The sequence below is a fragment of the Meles meles genome, chromosome 6 (assembly GCF_922984935.1).
Source record: "Meles meles chromosome 6, mMelMel3.1 paternal haplotype, whole genome shotgun sequence".
NCBI classification, from domain to species: Eukaryota; Metazoa; Chordata; class Mammalia; order Carnivora; family Mustelidae; genus Meles; species Meles meles.
This window is the reverse complement of record NC_060071.1, coordinates 54,326,087-54,353,188: the sequence shown is the minus strand read 5'-3', so window position 1 is coordinate 54,353,188 and position 27,102 is coordinate 54,326,087. Positions and strand designations below refer to the sequence as shown.

General features: G+C 43.3%; 1 protein-coding gene and 6 non-coding genes across 7 annotated transcripts; 2 read left to right on the top strand and 5 right to left on the bottom strand.

Moving 5' to 3' along the window:
- Nucleotides 1-996: 996 nt before the first annotated feature.
- Nucleotides 997-1,068, bottom strand: TRNAP-AGG. Its single transcript has one exon. It is a non-coding gene; the product is annotated as a tRNA-Pro (tRNA).
- A 331-nt stretch (nt 1,069-1,399) lies between these two features.
- TRNAT-UGU lies at nt 1,400-1,472 on the bottom strand. Its single transcript has one exon. It is a non-coding gene; the product is annotated as a tRNA-Thr (tRNA).
- Nucleotides 1,473-7,605: 6,133 nt separating this feature from the next.
- On the top strand, nt 7,606-7,687 carry TRNAL-UAG. Its single transcript has one exon. It is a non-coding gene; the product is annotated as a tRNA-Leu (tRNA).
- A 2,908-nt stretch (nt 7,688-10,595) lies between these two features.
- On the bottom strand, nt 10,596-10,686 carry TRNAY-GUA. The gene is given in 2 exon segments: nt 10,596-10,631; nt 10,650-10,686. It is a non-coding gene; the product is annotated as a tRNA-Tyr (tRNA).
- A 563-nt stretch (nt 10,687-11,249) lies between these two features.
- On the bottom strand, nt 11,250-11,322 carry TRNAT-UGU. Its single transcript has one exon. It is a non-coding gene; the product is annotated as a tRNA-Thr (tRNA).
- Nucleotides 11,323-12,939: 1,617 nt separating this feature from the next.
- On the top strand, nt 12,940-13,011 carry TRNAP-UGG. The gene has a single exon. It is a non-coding gene; the product is annotated as a tRNA-Pro (tRNA).
- Nucleotides 13,012-20,084: 7,073 nt separating this feature from the next.
- LOC123943284 (olfactory receptor 6S1) lies at nt 20,085-21,080 on the bottom strand. The gene has a single exon (XM_046007313.1). The coding sequence runs from the start codon at nt 21,078-21,080 to the stop codon at nt 20,085-20,087; it is 996 nt and encodes a 331-aa protein (XP_045863269.1).
- Nucleotides 21,081-27,102: the final 6,022 nt, after the last annotated feature.

The following is a 27,102-nucleotide window of genomic DNA, read 5'->3' as shown; positions in this document are numbered from 1 at the left end:
CTCCTTACCATACACAGTGCTAAGTGCTTAGGGAACAGCTGCAAGCATAATAAAATCTTTGGCCTTCTGGAGCTTATATCCTAATAGGGGGGAAAGAGAAGAAAAAAAAGAAGCAAATGTGCATAATCACGTCAAATACTGATAAGTGCTGTAAAGAAAAAAATAATGTAGGGAATAGTGACAATTGGAGGCTATGCTGGAAAGGGTGATCAAGTAGGTTGTCTCTGAAGAGGTGACATCTGAGTGCAGGAGGAATTAGTGAGAAAGTTATACAAATATCTGAGGAAATAATATCCCAAGAAGAGGAAATAGCAAATGAAAGGTCCAGAACAGGAAATAAGGGCCATGTATTTGAGAAATAGTCAGAAGGCCAGTGTAGCTAGAACAGAATGAGTGAGAAGGAAGGGCGGGGGGGTGGGAGGAAGGGAGAAAAGAGAAAGGGAAGGAGGGAAGAAGGAAAGGAGGAAGGGAAGAAGGGAGAAAGGGAGGGAGGGAGGGAGGGAGGGAGGAAGGAAAAGAAAAAAAGACAGTGCTATGTGACCACACCTAAAAATTCTCTTAAAGGGTAACGCATCACACATTTGTAAAACCGTGACAGTGTCAGTATGCACCAGCCCCAGTTCCTTCGCAGGAAAGAAAACAGCTCCGTATATCTGGCACTATATAAAGTTTCCAAGAAATTTCCTATACAGTATTTTATGTGACTGACAGAGATCCCGGGAGCCAGGCAGGGGGCGGGAAATCGTTACCATTCCCATTTCGCCACCGAGGCAGAGCTGGCCGAGGATCTGATCTCCGACCTGCCCGCCCGCCAGTCGGCGGGGGAGAGTGAGGAAACAGCTCGTCAGACAGATCAAAGGCTAGCTTGCGGCTGTGTCTACTTCCCTATTTCCCATCGGTCAGGACGCCTTCGGGTGCAACTTTCTAAAGCAGAATAGGGAGAGCAAAATGCTGTGGCGTAAATACTCTGAACAGGGGAATCGAGGAAAAAAAACAGGGCTCGTCCGGGATTTGAACCCGGGACCTCTCGCACCCTAAGCGAGAATCATACCCCTAGACCAACGAGCCGCCCTGCAAGCAGCTTTTAACTCTGCCTCAAGGCTCATTCCCGGCATTAGGCGTTTCCAGAAAAACTGTGTATTCGAGTGCCTTCTGTTGGAAGGAATGCGTGCTTGTTTACTCAGAAAGCCTAAGCCTAAGCCTCAGGTTTACAGGAGTCCTTTATCAGCTGCTATGGTGCATCCAGAACTGGAGAGCAGATCGGGGAATGCCTGAACGTCTCCTCAGGCGGAAGGTAAGGCCTGGGAGAATCTGCGGCCTTGGTAACCCTACCTTTGATAGACCTTCCGGCTTATCTCTTGAGGAGTCTGAAACAAGATTTGGAGGAAAAAAGGACGGAAGGCCCCAGCGAGATTTGAACTCGCGACCCCTGGTTTACAAGACCAGTGCTCTAACCCCTGAGCTATGGAGCCTTCTCCCGCCCAGCTTTCTTCTACCACTCATCTTGTACAAGCACACAGTAAAGCCGGCATCCCAGAGTATTAAGTAGAACTTTGACCTGAGCAAAAAGCCAAGATATTCTCCCACAAAGTTAGATTTTCTTCATGTTCTGCCAATTCTTCTAAAAGACTCAGTTTTGAGTACAACCACCACCAGGCTGTCTTGGTGTCTCTCATCTTGATACCCTCCTGAGACATTGCCTCCTGTGCCTCTGGTGCCCAGGAAGGATGCAGATTGAAGAATTGCAGATATTTGGGTGCCTGGGAGACCCACCTGAGAAGTAAGAGGCACATAGAGAGGGTGTCTGATGGGCAGACTAGCTTATGCACTCCTTTCACTTAATATTGTGGTAAAATCTGGGGAAGGTGAAAAGAGATTTACCATGGTTTTGTCCTTTCCGAATTCAGAGCCTCAAACCTTAACTTTGTATTTTGGAAATAATGCCTCCCTCACAAAGGTTGAGAGGTAGGAACAAGTAGGGAAAAGAGGTATTGGAGAGAAAGAGTTTAATCCTTCCTTAAAGACATATACAGATTTATATACATCTTTGGTATAAAAATGATATAATTTTTTAAAAAAGGATTTTCACTTTTTGAAAACCTTGTTTGTATAAGCTGGTAAACAGGAATTAAAGATTAAGATCTTGTACTTTTTTACTATTGCAAATACAATCATAGATGAGAACACTGGAAAAAAGCTCTCGTTCATGCAACCCCAAGGAGTCAACCAATTCTGTTTAGTAAGATTTAGACTCTCTCCCCACATACCTGCTCTTGTACCCACTATTTTTTAATGTTTTCATTTGTCCATGATCATGAAGTTTGTCAGAAATCTGTAAGCCTGTGATTCATTGTGTTAGAGTAGGCAGATAGTTAGGTTCTAACAGAATACCTGAGAGGTTGGCGAGGATGAAGTCATGGCCAGCTATCAAAGTCAGAGGCCTGTCCTGGCAGCAATCCATAAGCAGCGGGACCAAACCACGCAGACCCAAGATAGAGGATGCCAAGACAAGAAACCCCTGACGCAGTTACAAAGAAGAAGTGGGAAACCCTGCTTTTGGCCCCCAACTAATGAATTTCCCACTCCCTAGTTAACAACTGCAGGTAAAAGATAGGAACCCAAACCCCAGGGATGCAGTACTCTCTCTTGATTTCTCTCTTAAGCTCACCTGCTCTCATATCTTAAGAGTGTATTTTTTGCCTTAATAAACTTTCCTGGGTGTGCTGCTCACTCATCTGCTGTGTTGCATTTCTGTCCTTGATTCATTTCTCATGACAAAACCAAGAACCTCCCACTACTCCATGGTTCTGGCTGGGTTGAGGTCCCAGGGCCCCAGGTCTCCACAGTGTAGATGCCCCTTTCAGGCAGCAGGCTTGAGCAGTAGAAACCTGATCAAGACAAAAGGGCCAGTAATAACTGGATACAGACAGGCACATCAGGTGACCCATGTCAAAATATCCATAAGCCCTAACTGACCAATGGGCTACTTAAAACCAGGCCCACTTACAAAAAGGGAAAATTCCATACCTTCTCCATATCTCCTCACCTTCCTCTACTCTTTTAAAAAAGATTTTATTTATTTATTTGAGAGAATGAGAGAGAGACAGAGCAGGAGATGGGGGAGGACCAGAGGGAGAAGCAGACACCCTGCTGAGTGGGGAGCCTGATGTGGGGCTCAATCCCAGGACCCCAGGGCCATGACCTGAGCCAAAGGCAGACGCCTAACTGACTGAGCCACCCAGACTCCCCTTCCCCTCTAAATACAGCCCTTCACCGCTGCCTCCTTGTAGACAGTCTGTCCTTTGCTCTCTTGCCTCCAGCTCCCTTGAGGTGTATTCAATAAATTTTTCTAACTCCTTTGTTCTGCTTCAGGTGAATTCTTTCACCTAAAGCACCACTGGCTTCCATCAGATCATAGCCCCACATGTCCCCCCCCCCACAACATCCGGTAGGGAGAGACACCACACGCAGTTCACCAGGCAACCACTGTGTCCTATAATTGTCACAGTGTCAATGTAAAACATGATGCCACTGAACTTACAGATTTTTAAGAAAGAGAAGTCTCTAGATAGGCAAAATTGGGCATTTATGGCAGATATTCTTGGTTCAGGGACAAGTCATGGAGAGGCCTCACAATGTTGTCCTAAAATAAGATGAACATATGCAGCTGTTCAGGGCCAAGAAGGTGATAGGATCTTCTGTGGCTTGACAACAGCTGCTTCTCCCAATGCTCCCGTGGTGCCCAAACTTCAGTCCTTCTCTCCCTCCTTGTCTGCAAGAGAACTGCAAGTCTTTGAACTGATTGCTCTGCTCTGGAGAATCCAGATTGGTTTTTGTAAACCATTTGCCCACATAAGGCATTTTACTGGTGGAAACCTCCAAGGTAATCAGCATGGTCATCCCTTTGGACCTAAAGACAGGTGTCGTAATTCTTAAGGAAATGGCAGGGTGCTTGACTGTTTCTCTGGAGCAGAAAAATCAAACCAAAACAAATGTGGACTCATAGGTGGTGTTGGTGTGTGCAGACACTGAGTATGTAGTGTAGTGGTTAGAAAACACCTGGGTCAGTTACTTAACCTTGCAGAGAGGAAGTATCCTTGTTTTGGAGATGAGGGTTCATTACTATCCTCATTGTTATTACCATCTTTATTATTGTCCTTTTATTCAGAGACACCAGCCTAGGGCAAAATTGCTAACCTGTCAAAACTGTCTCCCCAACAGCTTTCTCCTCCAGCCCCTGCTTGCTGTTTCTCCTCCTCTCTTACTCTCCTGTTGCATTCTTGGCTCCTCCTACCTTTTTCTAGACTCTATTTCCTCATCCTCATCCTGCCACAACTTGGCAAGCTCACTTCTATTCCCTATATAGACTGATATAACCCATACACTGCTTGTCATACATCTAAAAGGAACTTAAAATGCTCAAAGGAACATTCCAAGAGGAGAAGCCAGGGTAACAGCCACAGGCCTGATGTTGTTTTTTGTCTCTTGTTCACAGAGATCATCTTCAGAGGCAGGCTCCTCACTCTTCTCACAGGATAAATAAACTTTTCCCCAACAGACCCTATCTACATACAGTCTATTTCCTACCCCTGAAATTTGTCTCAGGATCTTACATCTACCTCTCTCATTCTTCCAGCCACGCGTTGCCCTCAGCTCCCTTGGGTTGGCCTGACTCAGGAGCCTATTCCACTAGTCCCTTCCAGAGAACAACATCAAAAAGGCATGTTCCAGAGTGCTCTGGACAATTAGAATTTCTTGACTTCTAACTTGACCCCTACTAGCGATCCTGGAATTGTTCTTAATCATTTTTCTCTTTATTTGTCTCTGTTTCTTCCATTTTCCCTCAACTCTTTGTTTTGCAAAATTTTCACTCTAGTGTGGAAACAAATGAAGACCACCTGAATGACAACAAGAACAGGCTATTCATTCAGAGCTTGCTATCGCAAGGACTCAGCTATCGCAAGGACTCAGCTGTCGCCACTTGAGTTTCGGCAGAGACTCAAAGGCACACAGAGAAGTGGGAAAGCTTTATAGTAGAAAAAAGGAAGATTTCAGGTGGCCCTTGATTGAAGGCTGTTGGCACGGGGAAGCTGTAGACAATCAATCTAGAAGCACGGTATCCCTCTGTGATTGGTTAGGGGTCCAACATAGGATTCATTTCTTCAAGGGTATAGACCAAGGCTCCTCCACCCACTGAAGGATCCAGGGAGTTCAAGGTAGGCACAAACATGCAGCATCCCATGATCAAACGGAGCTCTGCTGTAATGACCAGGGTTTTCCCTGTTGACTGGTTCTTTTTCTGGCCTGATCAAGAAGGGCTCAGGTCACTTCCATCTTATGAGAATCTCTGTTGTTGTTGTTGTTGTTGTTTTAGTTTAAGCCTTGTTACACAAACTGTGGTTTATTCAAATGTGTATGTGCCCTAACATACACAACAAGTATGCCTGTGTAATCCCATCTGAAGATCTCATCAGAAGTGTCAAGAAGACTTTCCCAAGACCTAATCCATAGACCCTGAGCTTCTTGTCTGGCTCAGTAGGACACATAATATTTCAACTGACATTTAATTTTTTAAACTTGTTTTAATAATTATTTTAAGTAGACTCCTTGCCTCACCTGGGTCTTGAATTCACCAGTCTGAGATCAAGGGTGTTCCACCCACCAAACCTGCCAGGCCACCTCAACCGATATTTTAAATATTTGTTCTCTCCCTTCCCATTTCCACCCCACTTCTTTCAAGTCATAAAAAGCCCCAGGTTCTTTTCTCCCTTTTGGACTGATACTTCCTTATCTTACTGAGGTGGTTACACATAACTTCTGGGTTCTCTCCAAGTTGAGATTAACACCAGTCTTCCCATATCAGTCTTTCAAAAGTGGCAAAGACTTCTGTGTAGTGCTGAAGGCAGTCAGCTCACACTGGCTTTCTTCTGAGGATTCTGAAACAAAATGAAATTTCTTAGAAGTCGTACCCTTCAGCCAAAAGGACTGGCTACGGGTATTTGAATCCCTCTGCCTCCAGTGTGTAGGACCCAGAAGCCACACCTTCGACCATTCCCGTAGACTGAATGGTGCCCATTGGCCTTCCCTGCTGACAACTTCCAAGCCTGTGCCTGGCTCCTGACTTTGGGAGCTTATGGAGAGAAAAAGAACTTGGTTGGAGCCTAAGGGTGGACACCCATATCTGCCCATGGAGCTCAGAGTGCCCATGATCTAGAATTAGAGAGGGGGAAAGCAGGAGGCAAAAAGGCAGCACTTACTATATTGTCAGCAAGAAGAGGTCGGGTGCTGTAAGGGTGGAGGTGGCAGGGTGGAAGGGGTATGGCCCAGCAGGCAGCGAGCCTGGCGGGGGGATGGGATGCTGATGGGAAGCCCAAGAAGACCCCGCCTCCAACCCCGGTGGGTTCAGGCCCTTTCCTTCCTGCGACTCAACCTTCTCCTGGCCCCAATTCTCCGCCTGGGTCTACAGTCACCAGATGCTCCCTGCGCCCTATTTCCAAGCAGCTTTTCTGGAACGTCTTTTCTGTTCGTCGCCCCCTGCCATAGCAGCGAGGGCTGGAGCTAGCAGGATCTTTGCTCCGTGAAGATCCAGGGAAGAACAACTTTTTCTCTCTCCGCGCACAACCAGTGTACTCCCTCAGGCCACCAGGACTTGGGGAAAGACCTCAGAGAGCCCTCAGACAAGGAGAAGCAGGGGGTGGGGGAGAGGGTAGAGCGGCCCTTGAAGATCGGAAACGTAGACTCCTGGGAGAATTTCTGGCTCCAGAGACCCAGAAATGGCCAACCAGAAGTAGCAGAAATATGAATACAGTTAAGACAGCATCCAGGGCTTTGGGCAGAGTAGAGTTCATGGACAGGTACGAGATCCCACTTGGGTCAGGACAATGCAGGTATCGCTCATAAAACTTTTTCCTAGCTTTCCCTCTGCTCCTCTCAAAAGAAAGTGCATGGCGCTAGCGGCTTCTGGACCCAAGGGAAGCCCGGAACCCACCCCTTTCTAGGCTGGGGACGCTCCTGGAATGAAACCTCCCTTGCCGGGGAGGGGGGTCACTTTGGTCTCTATCTAAGGGAAACGGTTCGGGTACGACAGCGTACGGTGGTTACTGACTACGATGGCCCCAACTAGATCCAGTCTCTCCATTCTGACTGAAGCTGCAGGAGGAGGCGACGAGGGAGCTCCCCGGGAACGCGGTGGCCGGCTGGCCTCCTGCTGGATGTGAACTTCGACCTCATTTGCGCTGAGACTCAGCCACAAACTAATGACTCAACAGCAAGGAGCTTCTTATTCAATCTTTTTAAATAAACCTGTAATAGGTCGCCGGCGGGATTTTTATTTTTTTTCTGCGTCTTACTGCCTAGGTTAAAGAAAAGGTAGAGATCTCTCAAGGACGTTCACGCTGATAATCGCTGACTACCTTGTGGCTCACTTTCCAGGCGGGTGAGGATACGATGATTCCTCCTTTCCTGTATTTACTCAGATCTGTAGGGATGAATGAAAACGCTGCGGGGAACCCTACTAACCATGAAGGAAAAGATTGAAATTTTGAGCCCGCAGGCTGGGATGGGTAAATAACTAGAGATAGGGGGGAAAAAAGCTCTTGGACAGTTGGTAGTGTGGCCGAGCGGTCTAAGGCGCTGGATTTAGGCTCCAGTCTCTTCGGAGGCGTGGGTTCGAATCCCACCGCTGCCAGTGCTGCATTTTAATCTAGCCACAAATCTCTAAAGTCTGTTCCTATGTTAGAAGGAAGTTCGAAGAAGACTATGTACTAGTATCTGTTTGAAATTCCTCTTCCCCATCGGAAAGTTCCTAGCTTACACTGATTTCTCTATTTGAACGTCAAACTACCTTAGTTTACTGCTTCAGATTCTCCTGCTCATCTGATACTCCCTCCCAGGCTTAGTATTTGCACTGGGCTTTCCTCTTGTCCAGTCTTTTGCACTGCTTTTGTGTTCCCTCAATCAGGACGTTTTTGGTCTTCCTCTTCTAAAACCCACACTCACACTGATTCATTCTTATGAGGTGGCTTAGTCATCATCTGGTCAGGAAGACTTCCCAGAAATTGCCTCCTCTCCCCCCCGCCCAATCAGTCCACCACTGACACTCATTTAAGAGCTGCAACTCTATACTCTGAGAAACAACCTGCACAGACTCGATTTTGGTTCTAATTACATTACTTTTGTAATTGAATATGATGAATTAGAAACCCAATACTTCCCAGCCTTCAAGCTCTCACTCAGGCATCATTGCTTCATGGGGTGGTGTTGGGTAGGTAAACAGCTGTTTTGAATTTGACTTTGCAGGTGGGTTTGTAAGCTGATTCTTGACTGACTCCTTACATGGGGCCCAGGGAGTGTGTGCTGTGAATGGTGTGGCTTAGCCACTCCCCAGTTCCTTCCAAGTGAATCTACTTATCTTGGAGACTGTCCAGGTCTCTAAACCACTCAACTGCAATATCTGTGCAGAACCTGACTCCGAGCACGAAAGAGGTGAGGATATACCCAGGGACTGCTTAGTGGTGTCCTCTTAGAAGGGTTATCCCACTGCAATTTTCAGCCATGTACAGCCCCTGTTCCTTACAGTCCTACTCCTGGATTTGAGCAGGCAGCTCCCCTGGAGAAGGTAGAGGAACTTCCTAGGAGTGTCATGAGGAATGAGTGAAATAAAGGGAGGAGGGAACTAGGACTCTGCAAGAAACAAGGCCTTGGGGTTTTTCACGTCACTTTTGGATTGTGGCTTCCTTTTTATGACTTTCCCCCTCATCATTCAAAATCCTCTTCCATGTTCTCCCAGACCCCTTTCAGTTCACTTCAATGACTCCTCTTTGATGTTCCCTTCCTTTTCACCCACCTCTCACTAAGAAAATCATGGGCACCTAAGGTTTTCACAAAAGAGACCATATTTTCCTCAGAAATGGAGAGATTTCTGTCTTAGCCATGTGAGGATACAGTGACAAGGCAGCTGTCTACAAGCCAATAAGCAGGGCTTTGTCAGACACCAACTCTGTCAGCATCTAGATCTTGGACTTCCCAGTCTTCAGAACTGTGAGCAATACATTTTTGGTATAAGCTACAATGGTATTTTTGTTAGAGCAGCCTGAACTGACCAAGACTAGAAGTTTTAGGTTCACAGAAAAATTGGGTAAGAAAATACAGAATCCCTACCTACCTTCTCTCCTCCCTACCCACTGCACAGCCTCCTTACCATCAAGACCTGCTGCACTAGTGAGATACATTTGTTACGATGAATGAACCAACAATTGTATATCATTATCAACTCAAGTCCACAGTTTACATGAGGATTTACTCTTTGTATTATGTACTTTATGGATTTTGACAACTGTATAATTACAGTTTACAACTGTATAATTACACCACTACACTCTAGAATCATACAGAATAGTTTCACTGCCCTAAAAATTGTGCTCTGCCAATGCATCCCTCCCTGCCTTTAACCATTTGCAACCGCTGATCTATTTACTGTCTCCCTAATTTTGCATCTTTCAGATATGTAGCCTTTTCAGATTGGCTTCTTGCACTTAGTAATATGCATTTAAAGTTCCTCCCTATCATTTCATGGCTTGATGTCTCATTTTTTCTTAGTGCTGAATAAATATTCCATTTGTATCAATGTGCCACAGTTTATTGTGGTTTTTGTGTGGACATACCTTTCAACTCATTGAGGTAGTTACCTAGGAACATGATTCCTGGGTTAATGATAAGAGTGTGTTTAGTCTTGTAAGAAACTGCTAAACTGTCTTCCACAGTGGCACAGAGTATGTTTCACCTTCATTTTGTAAAGGTAAGACACTTTTTTTAAATTAATGTAATGTATTCATGTGATATATTTTGAAAGAAAAAATAAAAATGTAAAGAATACGGATCACCTACAAATAAGTATATTTTACCGTATTTCCTTTTTTCATGTATAAATGATAAATTTATAGAAGTAGGATAGAATATTTGGCCAAACACTATCTTTTTCAAGGTTCCTGATTTATAATGCTCAGTGCCCTCCAGAAACAACATTCTACAAAGAATGTCCTTCTCATTACACCCTGGTCAGTATTAAATATTAATCAACATTTTCTAATCCAGTGATGAAACAATATCCTCTCGTTTAAATCAGTATTTCTTTCTTATTAATGAAGGAACAGCTCCGTATGTATATTTAGACTTTTGCATTGCTTATATTCTCTATTGTGTATTTATCCTTTCCAAGGGTGGACTTTCTAATGTGTTTCTCCTTAACCTCTGATTTCGCTAGTATACATTAATCGCGCTTATGAAAAAGTGTAGGTGTCTGGTGAGGTTGAGGGATGTTACCCCACTATTTAATCAACTTAAACTGGCCCCAAAGTTTAGGAGGTAACAGTTTCAAATCTAATAGGAAAGCCAGTAGTTTACATTTGCCAGTAAACCGAGTAAACTGAAGCACATCTACCGCAAGATCGCAAAGAAGGTTAAGTGAAGTTTCTAGGCAGGAGGAAAGGAGCTCTCTTGTTGCCTGAAATTAGAATCTAAATGTTTCAGGTCATCCGGTTGGGAGGACAAAAAGTTCAGGAGGTTGAGTAGGAGACATCATTAAAAGGTAACGCACCTCCTTCGAGCCGGAATCGAACCAGCGACCTAAGGATGACCGCAGCTGTTTCCCTCTACAGTCCTCCGCTCTACCAGCTGAGCTATCGAAGGGCGCGGCATTCTGCTCTTAGTACAGATTTTTGTGGCTATAGTAACAGCTGGTGAGACGTCTGGCCTCTTTGTATTTGCGATTCAGACTAAAATTGAAGCCCACCAAGTCCCCAGAGAGTCTTATCGATAACCAATCGAATCCCGGGGAGTAACCTGAGCTACGGCGCCGAATTAACTTGAGAACCGGGGCTGCAGAGGCACGGGAGAAACCCGGCGCCCTCCTGCACTTGGGAGGTGCGCAGGACTTCACGCCAGCGGGGTCATGGCTGTCAATGGGGCTACGTTGCCCTGTTCCGCAAACAGGGAGGTGTCGACTCCTGACACCCTCATTCTGACTTCCAGCAGAGACTTGAGTAATCTGGTTCTTCTCCTGCTTACCGGAAGGTACAGACACCTCACTTTTCCCTTAGGATCACAGGAGCCCAGATTCTATGACCTTCTGTCTTGGATCTCCAGGATCCGATTTTCCCAGAAAGATTACACAGTGCTTTTCCCCCCCTCCAAGTCTGTTTCAGTAAGTGGACAAAAACGGAGAATAATGTGGGAAAATAATTAACCCTCACAGGCTCCAGCGAGATTTGAACTCACGACCCCTGGTTTACAAGACCAGTGCTCTAACCCCTGAGCTATGGAGCCACCTCACAACCTGTTTTTTTAAGTGTTGAATCCCTTGTTTTAAAAACTGTGGCCAATTGGTCTTTACATTTGAAGTTTAACAGACAATTCAGATTCGAAAGGAATTTGTTTTGAAGGAAATACCCTCAAACAAGGGAGTGAGAAGAACCGTGTTCTTGACTAGGCTTAAACTAGGATGTAAGCACCATGGCACATGCTCCTCAGCCTCAGTCCTGACAAGTCCCTGAGCTCGGGCGGCAGCAGGACCCGGAGGGGAGGGAGGGGAGGGAGGCGTGAGGAGGCGTCAAGTGGGGTGGGGTGAGCGTGCCTTACAGAAGAGAAGGATGGAAGACATGGCAGCAGCCTCATTGTCTCCAATCTGCTTGGATTCATAAAATGAACCTCTCCAGGTCTTGTAGATTACGATTGGGGTGGTTTTATGCTTGGGTTTTTTTTTTTTTTTTTTTTTTTTTTAAGGGAGGTGACTTTCTCTAAGTCCAGTTCATACCCTTCCCAGAATTTGGCAGCTGAGAGGGTGAGGACGCCAAGGCATCCAGACCTCCCTCCCCCGCTTCCCAGCCTGTGGGTTGAATCAAGCTCGGCCACAGTAGACCTGGGCCTGAGATCTTCCAGGTCTCCTGAAGCTGACCTTGGCTAACCCTTTCCTCGGTCCTTTAACCCTCTCTGTTAACAACTTGGAGTGCGAAAGGCAGCTCCTCTCTGGGTCCCCAAGCTCTTGTAAATGCCCAACTTGAAGTCCAGAACAAATAGAAAGTGGCCACACGTGGGAGGGTTGGGAAGGGAATGCTCCTTTTCTCCTTTTCTCTCCTCTGGTAGGTAGCCCAGGAGTCTGGTGCCTGGTTCAGGAGATTCGATAGCCACTTACAGAGTCTGTACCCTGTGCCAGGAACATGTTAGCCGCAGGGCAGACAATGTGACCAAGGCAGACAAGCCAGAGCCCAAGAACTTCATTCCCCAAGCAGAAAGCCTTGCAGAGTAAGGACAAAGCCCTCCCTTTCCTCTCCACCCACGACCTTCTGGGTGATAGAGAAGCGGAGGTCCAGCCTTCCTTAAAAGAGGGTAAAGGAAGCAGGCAATTCTTCCCCGAGGTCACCTTCGGCTGCCCCATGAAGGGTACTTTAAATCCAGACCTAAAGCACAAAGTTTATTAAATAAGGCTGAGAGGAAAACAGCCAAAGCATGCATGCAAGTGTTGAAAGAGAGAGGGAGAGCAGACCGGACTAAGGCAGTGGTTCTAGGATTTGACCCCCATAGGGGCCATAGTGTGGAGGTCTTCCACTGGTCCTGGAGGTAACCTTTGCCTTTTAGTGAGGTGGGTGGTTCTTATTGTTCCTTTATCCTTACACCCCCGGGTGCCTGCATCGGTTCTGGTCCCAACCCTCTAAGCAGCCAGACCCCACCTCAGAAGGGTCCACGGACAGACTCGCAGCTCAGCCTGAGCTTCTTCATGAGCATTCTTACCTCCGGAACGGTGTGGATCAGGTTCCCCGAATGCGCATATTGATGTTTTGGGGGTCTGGAGGAAATCGCTGGGCTTATGAGCAGCGTCAAAAACGGTGTGATGCAGCTTATAGGATGAATGAACATTCCAAGAGAGGAAAACCCGCTTCCAGGGCTGGCTCGTTGGTCTAGTGGTATGATTCTCGCTTTGGGTGCGAGAGGTCCCGGGTTCAAATCCCGGACGAGCCCAGTTTTCTGGTTTTTTTTTTTTGGACACTCCCCCCCGCCCCGCCCGCTCCGGTTTAGAGCCAAATAAAGCCAACACGCCCAAGACTAAATGCACCTAGGCCGAGGACCGCTCCAGCCTGGACCTGTTTCGAGATCAGCTTCCGGGCAAGTCGGACTTTCTGTGGACTAATACAAGAACAACGAAGATGCCACAGCGAGCCAAGGGCTTCTTGAGATCGGGGTGCCGGGGTGTGGCTTTGACAGGCTCTTTTGTCAAGAATAGCTTGCTCCGGCGGTTCTTACCCAGGCACTTTGTGGGGAAAAAAGCTAGTGGCTTCTCACTAGGACATTTCACACGGATCAGAGTGGTACCCGGAGGTGTTTTAGGATCGCAGTGTCGGGCCAGAATCCTCTCCCTGAGGCCGAGGTCCGCGGCAGCGATCTTTCCGCGGTGCGGGATCTAGACGCCCGCCCCGGGAGGCCGGGGAGGAGAGCGACTGCGCTCATGGTTCAGGATACCGTTTACCCCACAGTCACAAGTGCCTTTTCGAATAATGTAAAGTTGCGACCTGGGGACCCTTGAGCTCCAAAGGCGCAGACATCCATTCCACCCAAAGAGAGCCCAACTGAATATTTTCCAAGACTCCGTATAACGTAGTGATTGTCGTCTTGCCATTTCCAGCAAGAATCCACCAGACCCTTTAGTGCTCTTTTGATTGCTTACCTGGAAAACCAGCGGGCAGCAGTGTGAGGTGTCTACCTGAAACCTTACAGTGTGGTTGTAGATTCTGGTTTGTAGAAAGTAGCCCAAACCGGTGAACTGCAGGAATGATGGGCCTTCAAGTTTGTTTACCTTCCGAACCTGCTTGTACAAGGGGAAGCTTTGACTGAATTTCTGATTCACTCGATCATATTTGTCCCTACGGAGGTTCCTATCTTGGAAAGGTTATGTGGCCAGGCAAGAATGGAGGGTTTGGTGATTGGTGATTGGAAATAGAGAAAAGAGAGGGTAGAATTGCCAGGATGCCCTGCCTATTTAGTTGTCCCGTCAGAAATATGATATAGCCAACCTGGGCTTTTTATGTTTTGGATGTGTTTGCTACTGGGAAACGCACAGTCTTGGGGTTCAGGAGAAAGATTCAAACGAAAGAAAGGAATTTTAAGAATGAAAAACAGGTAATTGTATGTATGGTGACAAGACGGGAGCTACACTGGTGGTGAACACAACATAATGTATAGACTTATGGAATCTCTACGCTGTACACCTGAAACTAATGGAACATTGTGTGTCAACTACAATTAAAAACAACAACAACAACACACAAGATGGTGGTTAACATTGGTTTGGAGAAGAATACACAGGAAAGAGCATGCAAAGAGAAAGAATTTAAGGACAGGCCCTGTGTGTAAAAAGTTGAGAATGGAATCCAGTGAGTGGAGGAACTGGAAAAGGAAGCATCATGGCAGTTACTTGTCCAGAGAGCCGGTTTGATTCCTCAGGGGCTGTTGACAGCCCTCACCAGCATTTAAAGCAGGAAGTGTAAGGAAGATGACCGGGGTGGGTTGAAGAATGAGGGGACGTTGTGGACACATAGGTAAAGAATTCTCTGTAAGAGCTTGGCTGTGAGGAGGAAGACCTAGACCTTTCACATTTGGCTCAAAGTTCTCAGGGTAGTTCACAATTATTTAGTGGGTCCTTTCTTTCCCTGACCTCAAGACTAGGCAAAGGTTTTTGGGGGTATCAAGGACTCTCAGGGGCTTTTATAACCAGCACAGATGAGAGTGGCGCCATTGTTCTGGGCAGTATAGACATTTTAACAATGTTTATTCTTCCGATCCAAGAGCATGGAATGGTCTTCCATCTTTTTGTGTCTTCTTCAGTTTCTTTCATGAGTGTTCTGTAGTTCCTCGAGTACAGATCCTTTACCTCTTTGGTTAAGTTTATTCCCAGGTATCTTATGGTTCTTGGTGCTATAGTAAATGGAATCGATTCTCTAATTTCCCTTTCTGTATTTTCATTGTTAGTGTATAAGAAAGCCACTGATTTCTGTACATTGACTTTGTATCCTGCCACGTTACTGAATTGCTGTATGAGTTCTAGTAGTTTGGGGGTGGAGTCTCTGGGGTTTTCCATATAAAGAATCAAGTCATCTGTGAAGAGAGAGAGTTTGACTTCTTCATTGCCAATTTGGATACCTTTTATTTCTCTTTGTTTTCTGATTGCCATTGCTAGAACTTCTAATACTATGTTGAACAAGAGTGGTGAGAGTGGGCATCCTTGTCGTGTTCCTGATCTCAACGGGAAGGCTGCAAGCTTTTTCCCATTGAGGATGATATTTGCTGTGGGTCTTTCATAGATAGATTTTATGCCAGTCCGATCAAAATTCCACTGGTATTTTTCAAAGAGCTGGAGCAAATAATCCTAAAATTTGTATGGAATCAGAAGAGACCCGAATTGCTAAGGAAATATTGAAGAACAAAAACAAAACTGGCGGCATCACGTTACCTGATTTTAAGCTTTACTACAAAGCTGTGATAACCAAGGCAGTGTGGTACTGGCATAAAAACAGACACACAGACCAGTGGAACAGAGTAGAGAGCCCAGATATGGACCCTCAACTCTATGGTCAAATAATCTTCGACTAAACAGGAAAAAATATAGAGTGGAAAAAAGACAGTCTCTTCAATAAATGGTGCTGGGAAAACTGGACAGCTATGTGTAGAAGAATGAAACTCGACCATTCTCTTACATTATACACAAAGATAAACTCGAAATGGATAAAAGACCTCAACGTGAGACAGGAATCCATCAGAATCCTAGAGGAGAACATAGGCAGTAACCTCTTCGATATCAGCCACAGCAACTTCTTTCAAGCTATGTCTCCAAAGACCAAGGAAACAAAAGCCAAAATGAACTTTTGGGACTTCATCAAGATCAAAAGCTTCTGCACAGCAAAGGAAACAGTCAACAAAACAAAGAGTCTACCCACGGAATGGGAGAAGATATTTGCAAATGACAGTACAGACAAAAGGTTGATATCCAGAATCTATAAAGAACTCCTCAAATTCAACACACACAAAACAGATAATCATATCAAAAAATGGGCAGAAGATATGAACAGACACTTCTCCAATGAAGACATACAAATGGCTATCAGACACATGAAAAAATGCTCATCATCATTAGCCATCAGGGAGATTCAAATTAAAACCACATTGAGATATCACCTTACACAAGTTAGAATGGCCAAAATTAGCAAGACAGGAAACAACATGTGCTGGAGAGGATGTGGAGAAAGGGGAACCCTCTTCCACTGTTGATGGGAATGCAAGTTGGTGCAGCCACTTTGGAGAACAGTGTGGAGATTCCTCAAGAAATTAAAAATAGAGCTTCCCTATGACCCTGCATTTGCACTGCTGGGTGTTTACCCCAAAGATACAGATGTAGTGAAAAGAAAAGCCATCTGTACCCCGATGTTTATAGCAGCAATGGCCACGGTCGCCAAACTGTGGAAAGAACCAAGATGCCCTTCAATGGACGAATGGATAAGGAAGATGTGGTCCATATACATGATGGAGTATTATGCCTCCATCAGAAAGGATGAATACCCAACTTTTGTAGCAACATGGACGGGACAGGAAGAGATTATGCTGAGTGAAATAAGTCAAGCAGAGAGTCAAGTATCATATGGTTTCATTTATTTGTGGAGCATAACAAAGAACATGGAGGACATGGGGAGATGGAGAGGAGAAGGGAGTTGTGGGAAATTGGAAGGGGAGATGAACCATGAGAGACTATGGACTCTGAAAAACAACCTGAGGGTTTTGAAGGGGCAGGGGTTGGGAGGCTGGGGAACCAGGTGGTGCGTAATAAGGAGGGCACATATTGCATGGAGCACTGGGTGTGGTGCAAAAACAATGAATACTGTTACGCTGAAAAGAAAAAAAAAACTGAAAAAAAAAAAAAAGAAAAGAAAGTGGCGCCATTACTCCTCCTATTGCCATGGTAGGAGGCAGGAATACTGGCTGGGCTTACAATCAAGACAGGAAGAACTCCGCAGCATTTGAAGAAAGGCACAGAGGAGCAAATTAAAGGGAACTAGCTCGTGGCCCGAGGAGGGAGGTGAAAGAAGGGAAGCCAGTTCTGAAAAGCAGAAGTAGGTTTATTATCATCTTAGGTGGGAGAGAGGTGTGGGTTTCAGGACCCAAATAATGGTTATATTGTCAGAAGTTTAAGGGTCTGATTAAGTCCATCTGTTGTTGACTCTTAAGAGTCCTGGTTGCTTGTGGTTGTTTTGTTTTGTTGGTAGTATAACAATTTTTTAAACAATATTGATTATGGGAGCTGATGTGGGCCTTTAATACTCTACACTATTAACAACGTGACACCGCTGCTTTGAATCATGCAAAAGGGTCCCTGGTAAGTCACTAGTGATCATGGCTATTCCACCCTTATCCAGCCCTTATGTCATCTATCCTTTCAAAAAGCTGGAAATGTGGTGAGAAAACCAAGCAAATGGAGTCCCAGGGGAAACAAAGAACAAAATGATTTTAAATAAGAGCCCAAGATCAATTATGCTATTAACATTCAGATGAAGAGTACATAATTCCTTATGGAATAGGAACTTTTAAAATAAGATTGACAAAATAAAATTGCAGAAAAAAAAGAAAATCGCACATTGCTTCCTAGTACAATTTTAATTGTGATATTTCCATTCCTAATCACATTCAATTACCTAATATTTGCTCTTATGCTTCATTAGTAAAATATCATTTTGTCAGACCCACTTTTTAAATAATTTTTTAATAAACATATAATGTATTATTAGCCCCAGGGATACAGGTCTGTGAATCGCCAGGTTTACACACTTCACAGCACTCACCATAGCACATACCCTCCCCAATGTCCATAACCCCACTCCCCTCTCCCAAGCCCTCTCCCCACCCCGGCCACCCTCAGTTGGTTTTGTGACATTAGGAGTGTCAGACCCACTTTTAAATCTTTCAATGGTCTTATTATATTTTGACCTACAGTTTTATATATATATAGATATGTAATATATATGCATATATAATGTTTATTTTATTTTATATATTAATATAACTATATGTGTTAATATAATTTTATTATGTATTGTAACATCTATCATCTATATGGTCTGTGAGTTCCTTGGTGGCAGTGACCATATATGCCTCTCTCTCTTTACCAGCTTATTTCCCTGAACATTGTACTCGATAAACTTTTATTGAATTGAGTCCTGAGTAATTTCCTACAATAAGGTAATTTTGAAAATAGATGGTTTAACGTGCTTTATTGCCAAAATATGGGAGTGGTTATTTCCAAAAATATTATAAACTGTTATATGAATTCTTCTCCTTGGCCAGTGTTGGGGATTGGCTTCAGATTTTTAGGCTCTGTGAAGGTAGGGAGTTTTTAAGGCAATAGTTCATCTGCTCTCTGAGCAGCACTCCAAGTTCACTCCAGAAGTATTCTTTTTCCCTTTTAAACCACTGGTCATTCCTCCCATTCCTTTAGTTTTCACTCAGAAATACTTTGGGTATTGAAATGTTTCGTGTGTGTGTATTATTAATAAAATTAGATGAAAGCATTACTATTTCTGGTGCCCACTGAAGTTTTATGGCAGTCTCTTTGCATGCTAATGCTCAGCCTGCCAGTTTTGCAGTAGTATTTTGAGGTTGATACGCTGTCCATACTTGAATATATATAAGCATTGTCTCTATGTATACAAACACACTCTAACATAGGATCAATCCCCATTTAATGGATGATAGCCTCTGAAAACTTCTCTAACAAGAAAATACCAGAGAGGGTAAATCAATTTTCCTATGATCTCCAATGTCGTTTTGTAAACCTCTTTGTCATCCTCATTCCTTTGAATTATTATTTGTCTCTCAGTCTTCTCCTCTAAAATCAAAGCTGCTTGAGGTGAAGAACCATTTCTTGCTCATCTTAGCACATATCAGATTATCCAACAAAGATACTTCACAGAACTTTGCTGAACAAATGAAAAATAAATTTTAAAAAAAGTGAACAAATAAATAAGTGAATATTTGTCCAAGATGTCCAAAGAAACCACAAATAGGAATCCTTACTACCTTTCAAATATCCAGTGAAGAACATAAAACATACCACAAAGTCTGGATCCTGGTTGGTACAACAACAGTTGGCATTCATAATTCTCTGATATTAAAGGTCCTCATCCCAATTCCAATTTTACTAAAAACAAAACAAAATTGAACACAACAGATATAAGAATGTCAAAAGTGGGCTAATGAAAGGTATGCAATCCAGTGAAAAAATGAGTGATGTCTTTAATTCATCTTTGTAACACAGTGAAAATTAGAAAACTACATTAAACGCTACTATTCATGAACTTTCCCTTGGATCTGCTTTTGCAAAGACACTTGGGATTACTGTGGAAAAGTGAGTCCCTTATTCAATTTGCTTTATTTCTTTTCCACCTGACAGTAAACACGATGTTTTTCATAAAGCATATATAAAAATACACAAATAATCTGTTTATTTTATTTTTATTTATTTTTAAGATTATAAGGAATTTTTTCTTAATATCTTTGATTTTCATAAAAACTGAAAGACTCTACTGAGAACTTTAATCAGTTTTTAAGTTTTGGCAAGTTCAAAAACAGATCTCTTCCCAGAAAAATGCTTATAAGATCAAAAACATAAAATTTACATATTAACAGGGCTTATAAATTATTTTTACCTTCAAATTTTATTTAAATTCTAGTTAGGCAAAAAGCTTTCTGAAACCCATCCTTAGATTCCTTGGTGATCATGGACCCTTCAGCTTAAGATCTCAGAGACTGGAGGATCTTATGATGTAATGATGGCATTGGTTATGATGTATCAATAATAATATGGATTTATAGATGAAATAGAATCAAGGAATTTTGCTTGAAAGAGAAGGGCAGCCTTGATGATTTTGGAGTTCTTTTGTGGTTCCAGAATTTGGTCATTTGGTTATGTCCACAATGACCACAGGAAAGAGAGAGACAACGGAGAAGACTTGGACTCAAGATTGGAGTCAAGGGACTCAAGACTCCCTTCACTTTCACTTTACTGTTTTCCTATTGAAACTCTTAACAAGTAGAAGATCCCCCCAAAAGTCTCCTCCCACCTTCCTAAACATATCCTTCAGAGCTTCCTTGACTCGCTCATTGCGTAAGGCATAGATGAATGGATTCAGCAGTGGCGTCACAAATGTTGTTACCACGGTCACTGCCCAGTTAGTATCCACAGAGCCACTCTGTGATGGTCGAACATAGAGAAAAATGGCACTTCCATAGAAGAGGGTCACCACCATCAAGTGAGAGGTACAGGTAGAGAAGGCCTTCTGACGGCCTGAAACAGAGGGGATGCGCAGGACAGCTAGAACTATGTGGCCATAGGACACAGCAGTAATCATCAATGAGGATACAATGACAAGAGAGGCCAGTACAAAGTCAATTTCCTCCAGCTTCTTGGTGTTGGTGCACGCCAGGCGGAGCAGTGGGCCACTGTCACAGAAGAAGTGTTGCACCACAGCATCCTGTTCACAGAAGGGAAGTAAGGCCACAGCCACTGTGGGGCCAAGCACAGGAAAAAGTCCCCCCATCCAGCAGGCTAAGGCTACCCGAGAGCACACAGTGCCATTCATGAGCAAGGGGTAGTGCAGAGGGTGACAGATGGCCAGGTAGCGATCCACAGACATGACAGCCAACAGCAGGAACTCAGAGGCCCCAAGAAAGAAGTAAAAATAGAATTGAGTAATACATGCAGCAAAGGAAATAGTGTGTTGCCTTGAGAGGAAATTGCTCAGCATCTTGGGAATGATGACGGAAGTGAGCAAGATCTCTAGGCAGGACAGGTTACCCAGAAAGAAGTACATGGGAGTCTGCAGGCGAGTATCAGCTCCTACCACCCCAACGATCAACACGTTGCCTGTTAGAGTCAGCAGATAGACAAGAAGAAAGACAGAAAACAGTTCTGCTTTTGTGTTGTTGAGATTCGGGAAACCTGCCAAGATGAACTCCGTCACACCACTGCTCTGATTCTCGCCTGGAGCCATTATCTTTCCCACCTGTGCGACAACAGGAACATGATCCCAGTGAGCACAAGTCTTCTCCAGAACAATCCCAAAACTTATTTTATTGTGATATGGCATACATATCCCCACTTTCTCCAATCCCTGTTAAGATCTGAAGAACCTGAGGTCCTCATCTAATTACTTTTAAAGTGGAGAAGAGATTTCAGAAAGGGTAGCCAACACTATGTATGAAAATGCCAGGAGCTTCCATTCTTAGATCCTAAATGGTGAGCCTCATTTTTATAATAATGAGCTCACTGACCATCTAAGTTGGATAAGAGTATCCAAAAAATGATTTCATGAAGGACATGATTCCCATTCCACCAAGATCAGGGCTTGAGTAGACTGCGTAGCTTTGAATCCCATCATCTCAATTTTCTAGCCAAGTAGCCTTGGGAGACTTATTTAGTCACCCCTGCACTACTCCATCATGAAATGCTGTAAGAAGCAAGTGAAATAAGAGTGCAAACATTCAGAAGAGTTTCTACACTTAGCTGACAAATGATGCAGTAGAGAAAGCTCTATAAGTTAGGGCACCAGACTCTAGACTTGGCTTGTCATTTCCCCTGGAAGGTGATCCACACATCCAGCTCGTTTGTCCTTCAACTGCTTGGCTGTGGAATGAGTCATAGGTAGTTAGGTCACTAGTACATCTATTATATAAAACTACCTTTTTTATGGAGAATTTCCCCAGCAACCTAAGGATCTATCTGAACTCAGCTTGTCATAAAATGCTTGCCTATCTAAAGCAAGTTATGGCATATTTAAAGGGTAGAATAGGGCTAAACTGTACTGAATCATTCGATCAGATCTATTTATTTAATATCAACATTAAGCTAAGTATTCTGGGGAATATTAGGATGTTTCCTGTTTTTTTTTAAATTTTTTATTAACATATAAAGTATTATTAGCCCCAGGGGTACTGGTCTGTGAATCACCAGGTTTACACATTTCACAGCACTCACTATAGCACATACCCTCCCCAATGTCCATAACCCAGCCACCCTCTCCCTACCCCCTTCCCCCCCGCAACCCTCAGTTCGTTTTGTGAGATTAAGTGTCTCTTATGGTTTGTTTCCCTCTTGATCCCATCTTTTTTCCTGTTTTTTTTTTTTTTTTAAGATTTATTTATTTATTTAGAGAGAGAAAGAGTGCATGCCTGGACAGGAGGAAGGGAAGAGGGAGAAGGAAAGAAGCAGACTCCCCACTCAGCACAGAGCCAGAATTGGGGCTTGATCTCAAGACCCTCAGATCATGACCTTGAGATTATGACCTGAGCAGAAGACAAGAGTCAGGCGCTTAACTGACTGAATCACCCAGGCGCCCCTAAAATGAGCGTCTTATGCTCTTTCAGTCCATGGTACCAATCCAATGCCCTTTCACAAACCTGGGCTCTATTAGATGACTTGCCAGAGACAGAATCAGGAATTCCTAGTAATTACTCATGAAATCAGAAATGAAGTCCATAATATTTGATTCAGAATCAAATCAATGATACTCTGAAACTTGGATTAAAAAAATGCTTCAGTTATTAGAATACTGATCATCTTTAACCATGCAAAGCATGAGAATTAACTTAAGGCCTTGGTTCTCAGTCCTGTTCTTTGGAGCACTCCAACAAACAGTAACCTCTTTACTTACAGTGTCTCAACTGTGGGTCCCACATAAGTAGGAACATTTTGGTACCTTTGTCTAGGATAAAGAAATTCTGTCATCTTTCTCCCTAGGGATTCCATTCAGAGCCTTATCTTCCTCCAGCTCCTATAGAAAGTGCTTCACTGTCAATAAAATTATTCAAGTCTTCTTCTGTATTGATTATATATTGGGTGCTAGCTATACTTGATGACTCAGAAATAAAGGAGACATTGTCACTACCTCATGTAGCTCACTGCCTAATAAGAATAACAGAGAAGGTAATATACGTCACAGACGGAATGTCACCGGTAAGAATAGCCCCTAAGGGGTCATGTGGGAAAAGAACCAAACTGAGACTTAGAGAGACAGGAAGTGTTCCAGAGAAAGGTGATGTCTAAAATAAGTGCTAAAAATGGGTATGGATTTGATAGGAAAGAAAAGATGTTTTGTAATGGAAAAGAGTATCATGTGCACATAGTACATTTGGGCTGAAACACAGAACATAAGGTGTGGAGTGGAGTAACTAGTCACCTCAAACGGGACTCTTTCTGGCTCTCTGTGAAAATATTTCCACCAAACTGAACCGAACTATATCTTAAATGAGAGGAAGATACATCCCAACCTTAAATATGGAAGGAATCTGTCCTACCTACCCCTGAAGCTCTTTGATGTCTCCTCCATGAGAGTAAGGATCACCCTGTAAGAATTCTCTTTCCTTTTTTATGACTCAGTGGTCTGCTTCACTCTGGTCCTTTTCATGCCTTGTAGTGCGAGGCTAACAATAATAGGTTGGGGTTCCTAAGGAAGGGCAAAGTACTTGGGAACACAGGCAGTAATTGGATAATCTGCTTCTTCTCTTGCGCTTTTCTCTTGGGTATAATTCTTTAGATGCTGTTCTTCTGCCTTGTAAACAAAGGGACTTTCTAACCCTGAGGCAACTACATCCACATGGCCCCTTCTTATGATGTGCAGGTCAGCCATCAGGCCTACCTCTCCCTCCCTGTAGAAACAGTCTTCTGCAATGTGATCACTGCCTTGGCTTGAAGAGGCACATTCAAGTGAAGGACAATGATCTCACCATGCTCCAAGGGATGGAACTCTAAGAATAACATGGGGTTGGAATGCAAATGATGAATATGGAGGGGTTAAACCATTCATCCATGAAAAGATTTATTGCACTTACCTACAGTTCTGCTCATCTTTGACAGTTGAAAAATGTTCCATTTACAAAGCCAGGTCTTCACTTTTTTGCTGATGAGTTTATGTCAAACTGTCGGTTTTCCTCCCTGAATCCTGGCATTAGCCTAAGGGCACAGAAGGAAAAGGCTGAAGAAATCATTGGTTTCTAATCAATCCCTCCATTGTAGGATAGGATCTTTCATATATAACTTCAGTTTCCAATGGAGATTTCCCCAAGTGAGGATTGATTAATCTAGACATCAGGAGCCTGGCTAGCCACAGTGCCTGCTAGAAAAGAGAGACCCAAGTATTGAGGTAAAACCATGAGAGAGAAGGAGAAAACAATTCCTCAAAGACCCAAGGGAGATTTGCAATTCAATGGAAATTTCCCAGACTCTACCCATGATAAATCTCCATCCGTGATAAAAGGGTGACCTTTCATTCAACAAGGGTGACTGGGAATGTTTCTGCCTCCATCTGCCAACAACCCCAAGCCCAGCAGCCCCCAAAGTCCAGGGACAATACAGTGGGAATGAGATAAAAGATGGATTTTGACCAACTTCAGAAGACCATAGGCATCATCCAACTTTCTTCTGCAGGGCACTCAGGGGAAATGTTTATTCCCCAAGTAACACAGACATTGTGTCTTCTCCCTGAGGACTTAAAATGATATTGGAAATCCCTATCCTAGCTTCTGGCAAGCAGTAGGGGCCCCTGGGGTATGATAAGATAGGGAAAGATTGCCTGAACCATCTCTAGCTTTTTCTGGTTCTTCCAGCCTTGAACTTTATCCTCTAGTAGTAGCATATACTGTACAATAAGCCCAAGTATTGTTTAGAATTCTGGACTGTTTTTCACATTTTTCCATTAGTGTCTGCTCTATGCCCCTGACTGAAGACTGGACTAATTCATATTCATACTCAATGTACTCTGGTGCATATCAGTTCTTCTGAGAATTTTTTCCTACCTACCCACCTCAATCCCACCACTCTCCAACTTGAACTGCGGCACTTTTTGTTCAGCTCAATCTCAATACCCAACCCATTTTATTGTAACTCTGCTTTCTCATCTGTGTCCCCTCCAGGTTCTGAATTCCTAGGGTGAGAATTATGTTTTGATCCTTGTATTTCTGGCACCAAGCACAGTGCCTGGCACACGTGAGGTGCTTAATAAATGGTATGTGAGCTAAACTGCTCTGAACCTCAGACTTGAGGAACAGCTGCTTTTGTGAGGTGAATACCAGCTAAATGATGGGAGAAGAGTACACAGATCCCCCTGGGACTAAGTATGGCTGGATTCCATCCTTCTGGACATACTCCTTTTTAAAGAAAACAAAATACCTAAATGGAGGCATGGATGAGGCGTAAAAATTGTCATCACTTCATATTTGGAGGAAAGAGTAATAGGAGTAGGGACTAGTAGAACTGGCTGAATTAAACCAAACAAAATTAAACTAGAAACTGAAGCTTTTATTTGTTGAGCTGTAGGAGGGAGAAGTCTCAGCAAAAAGAGAGAAGCATGAAGTCTGAAAACTAGTTAACCACACTTAAACTATATACATTTTAAATTCTGATTGGGGGGCTCTGGGTAGCTCAGTCACTTAAGCGCCTGACTCTTGCCTAGTTTTTTTGCATGAGATAGAACATTAGAGAAGAAAATATTTATTTATTTATTTATTTATTTTTAAGACATAAAACATGCTTGTATGACTCAAAAATAAAAATATAAAAATATATGGATTAAAAAATTGTGGTCATCTGCCTCCCCATCCACCTTATAACCATTGTCTTATTAATTATTTTCATTATTTTATTGTGCATCCTTTGTATATGTGTTTTGTGTATATAAGTGAATATCGGAATGCTTATTTACCTGTGACTTTCTTATGCTGTTCTGTACCTTGTTTCTTGTTCTAAGATAACCTGGAGAACTTTTCCTGTCTGTACATAGAGAGCAGAAAGAAGATACTTAAACTAAGGAGACTACTAGATTGACAAATGTGTTCAATGAATCGATTGCAACATTTCTGAATTACACTTCTGCATTAATCATTGTTTGATATCTCTTGACCAATTTTCCTCATCAGTAAAAGTCCTACTGTGGTAGAAATTGTATCAGAAAACTTAATTATCATTTTGTAAGAAAAAATAAATTATAGCAAACTTCCAGTTATAAAATAATTAGGACATGGGGGATGTGATGTGAGGGCATCTGGTGGCTCAGTCAGTTAAGCATCTGCTTTTGGCTCAAGTCATAATCCCAGGATCCTGGGATAAAGTCCCACATAGGGCTCCCTACTCAGCATGGAGTCTGCTTGTCCCTCTTCCTCTGCCCCTCTCGCTACTTGTGCTCTCTTTCAAATAAATACAATCTTATAAACAGGTAGAATAGATCTTGAAAGTCTGCATCACAAGAAAAAAGATTTTGTGACTATATGTGGTGACAGATGTTAACTTAGATTTATTGTAGTGATCTTTTAGCAATATATACAGATACCAAATCATTATGTTGTACAGCCAAATCCCTTTTATAATTAATATATGTTTATATTATGTAAATTTTGATAATTTCATTATTTTTAAAAAATTTTTATTTATTTATTTTTTCAGCGTAACAGTATTCATTGTTTTTGCACCACACCCAGTGCTCCATGCAATATGTGCCCTCTCTATTACCCACCGCCTGCTTCCCCAGCCTCCCAACCCCTGCCCCTTCAAAACCCTCAGGTTGTTTTTCAGAGTCCATAGTCTCTCATGGTTCATCTCCCCTTCCAATTTCCCTCAACTCCCTTCTCCTCTCCATCTCCCCATGTCCTCCATGTTCTTTGTTATGCTCCACAAATAAGTGAAACCATATGATAATTGACTCTCTCTGCTTGACTTATTTCACTCAGCATAATCACTTCCAGTCCTGTCCATGTTGCTACAAAAGTTGGGTATTCATCCTTTCTTTTTTTTTTTATAAACATATAATATATTTTTATCCCCAGGGGTACAGGTCTGTGAATCGCCAGGTTTACACACTTCACAGCACTCACATAGCACATACCCTCCCAAATATCCATAACCCCCCCCCCTCCCAACCCCACCTCCCCCCAGCAACCCCCAGTTTGTTTTGTGAGATTAAGAGTCATTTGTGGTTTGTCTCCCTCCCAATCCCATCTTGTTTCATTTATTCTTCTCCTATCCCC

Bases quoted from the DNA above. Each gene is read 5' to 3' on its own strand.
- LOC123943284 (XM_046007313.1), bottom strand. From the start codon at position 21,080: ATGGCTCCAGGCGAGAATCAGAGCAGTGGTGTGACGGAGTTCATCTTG.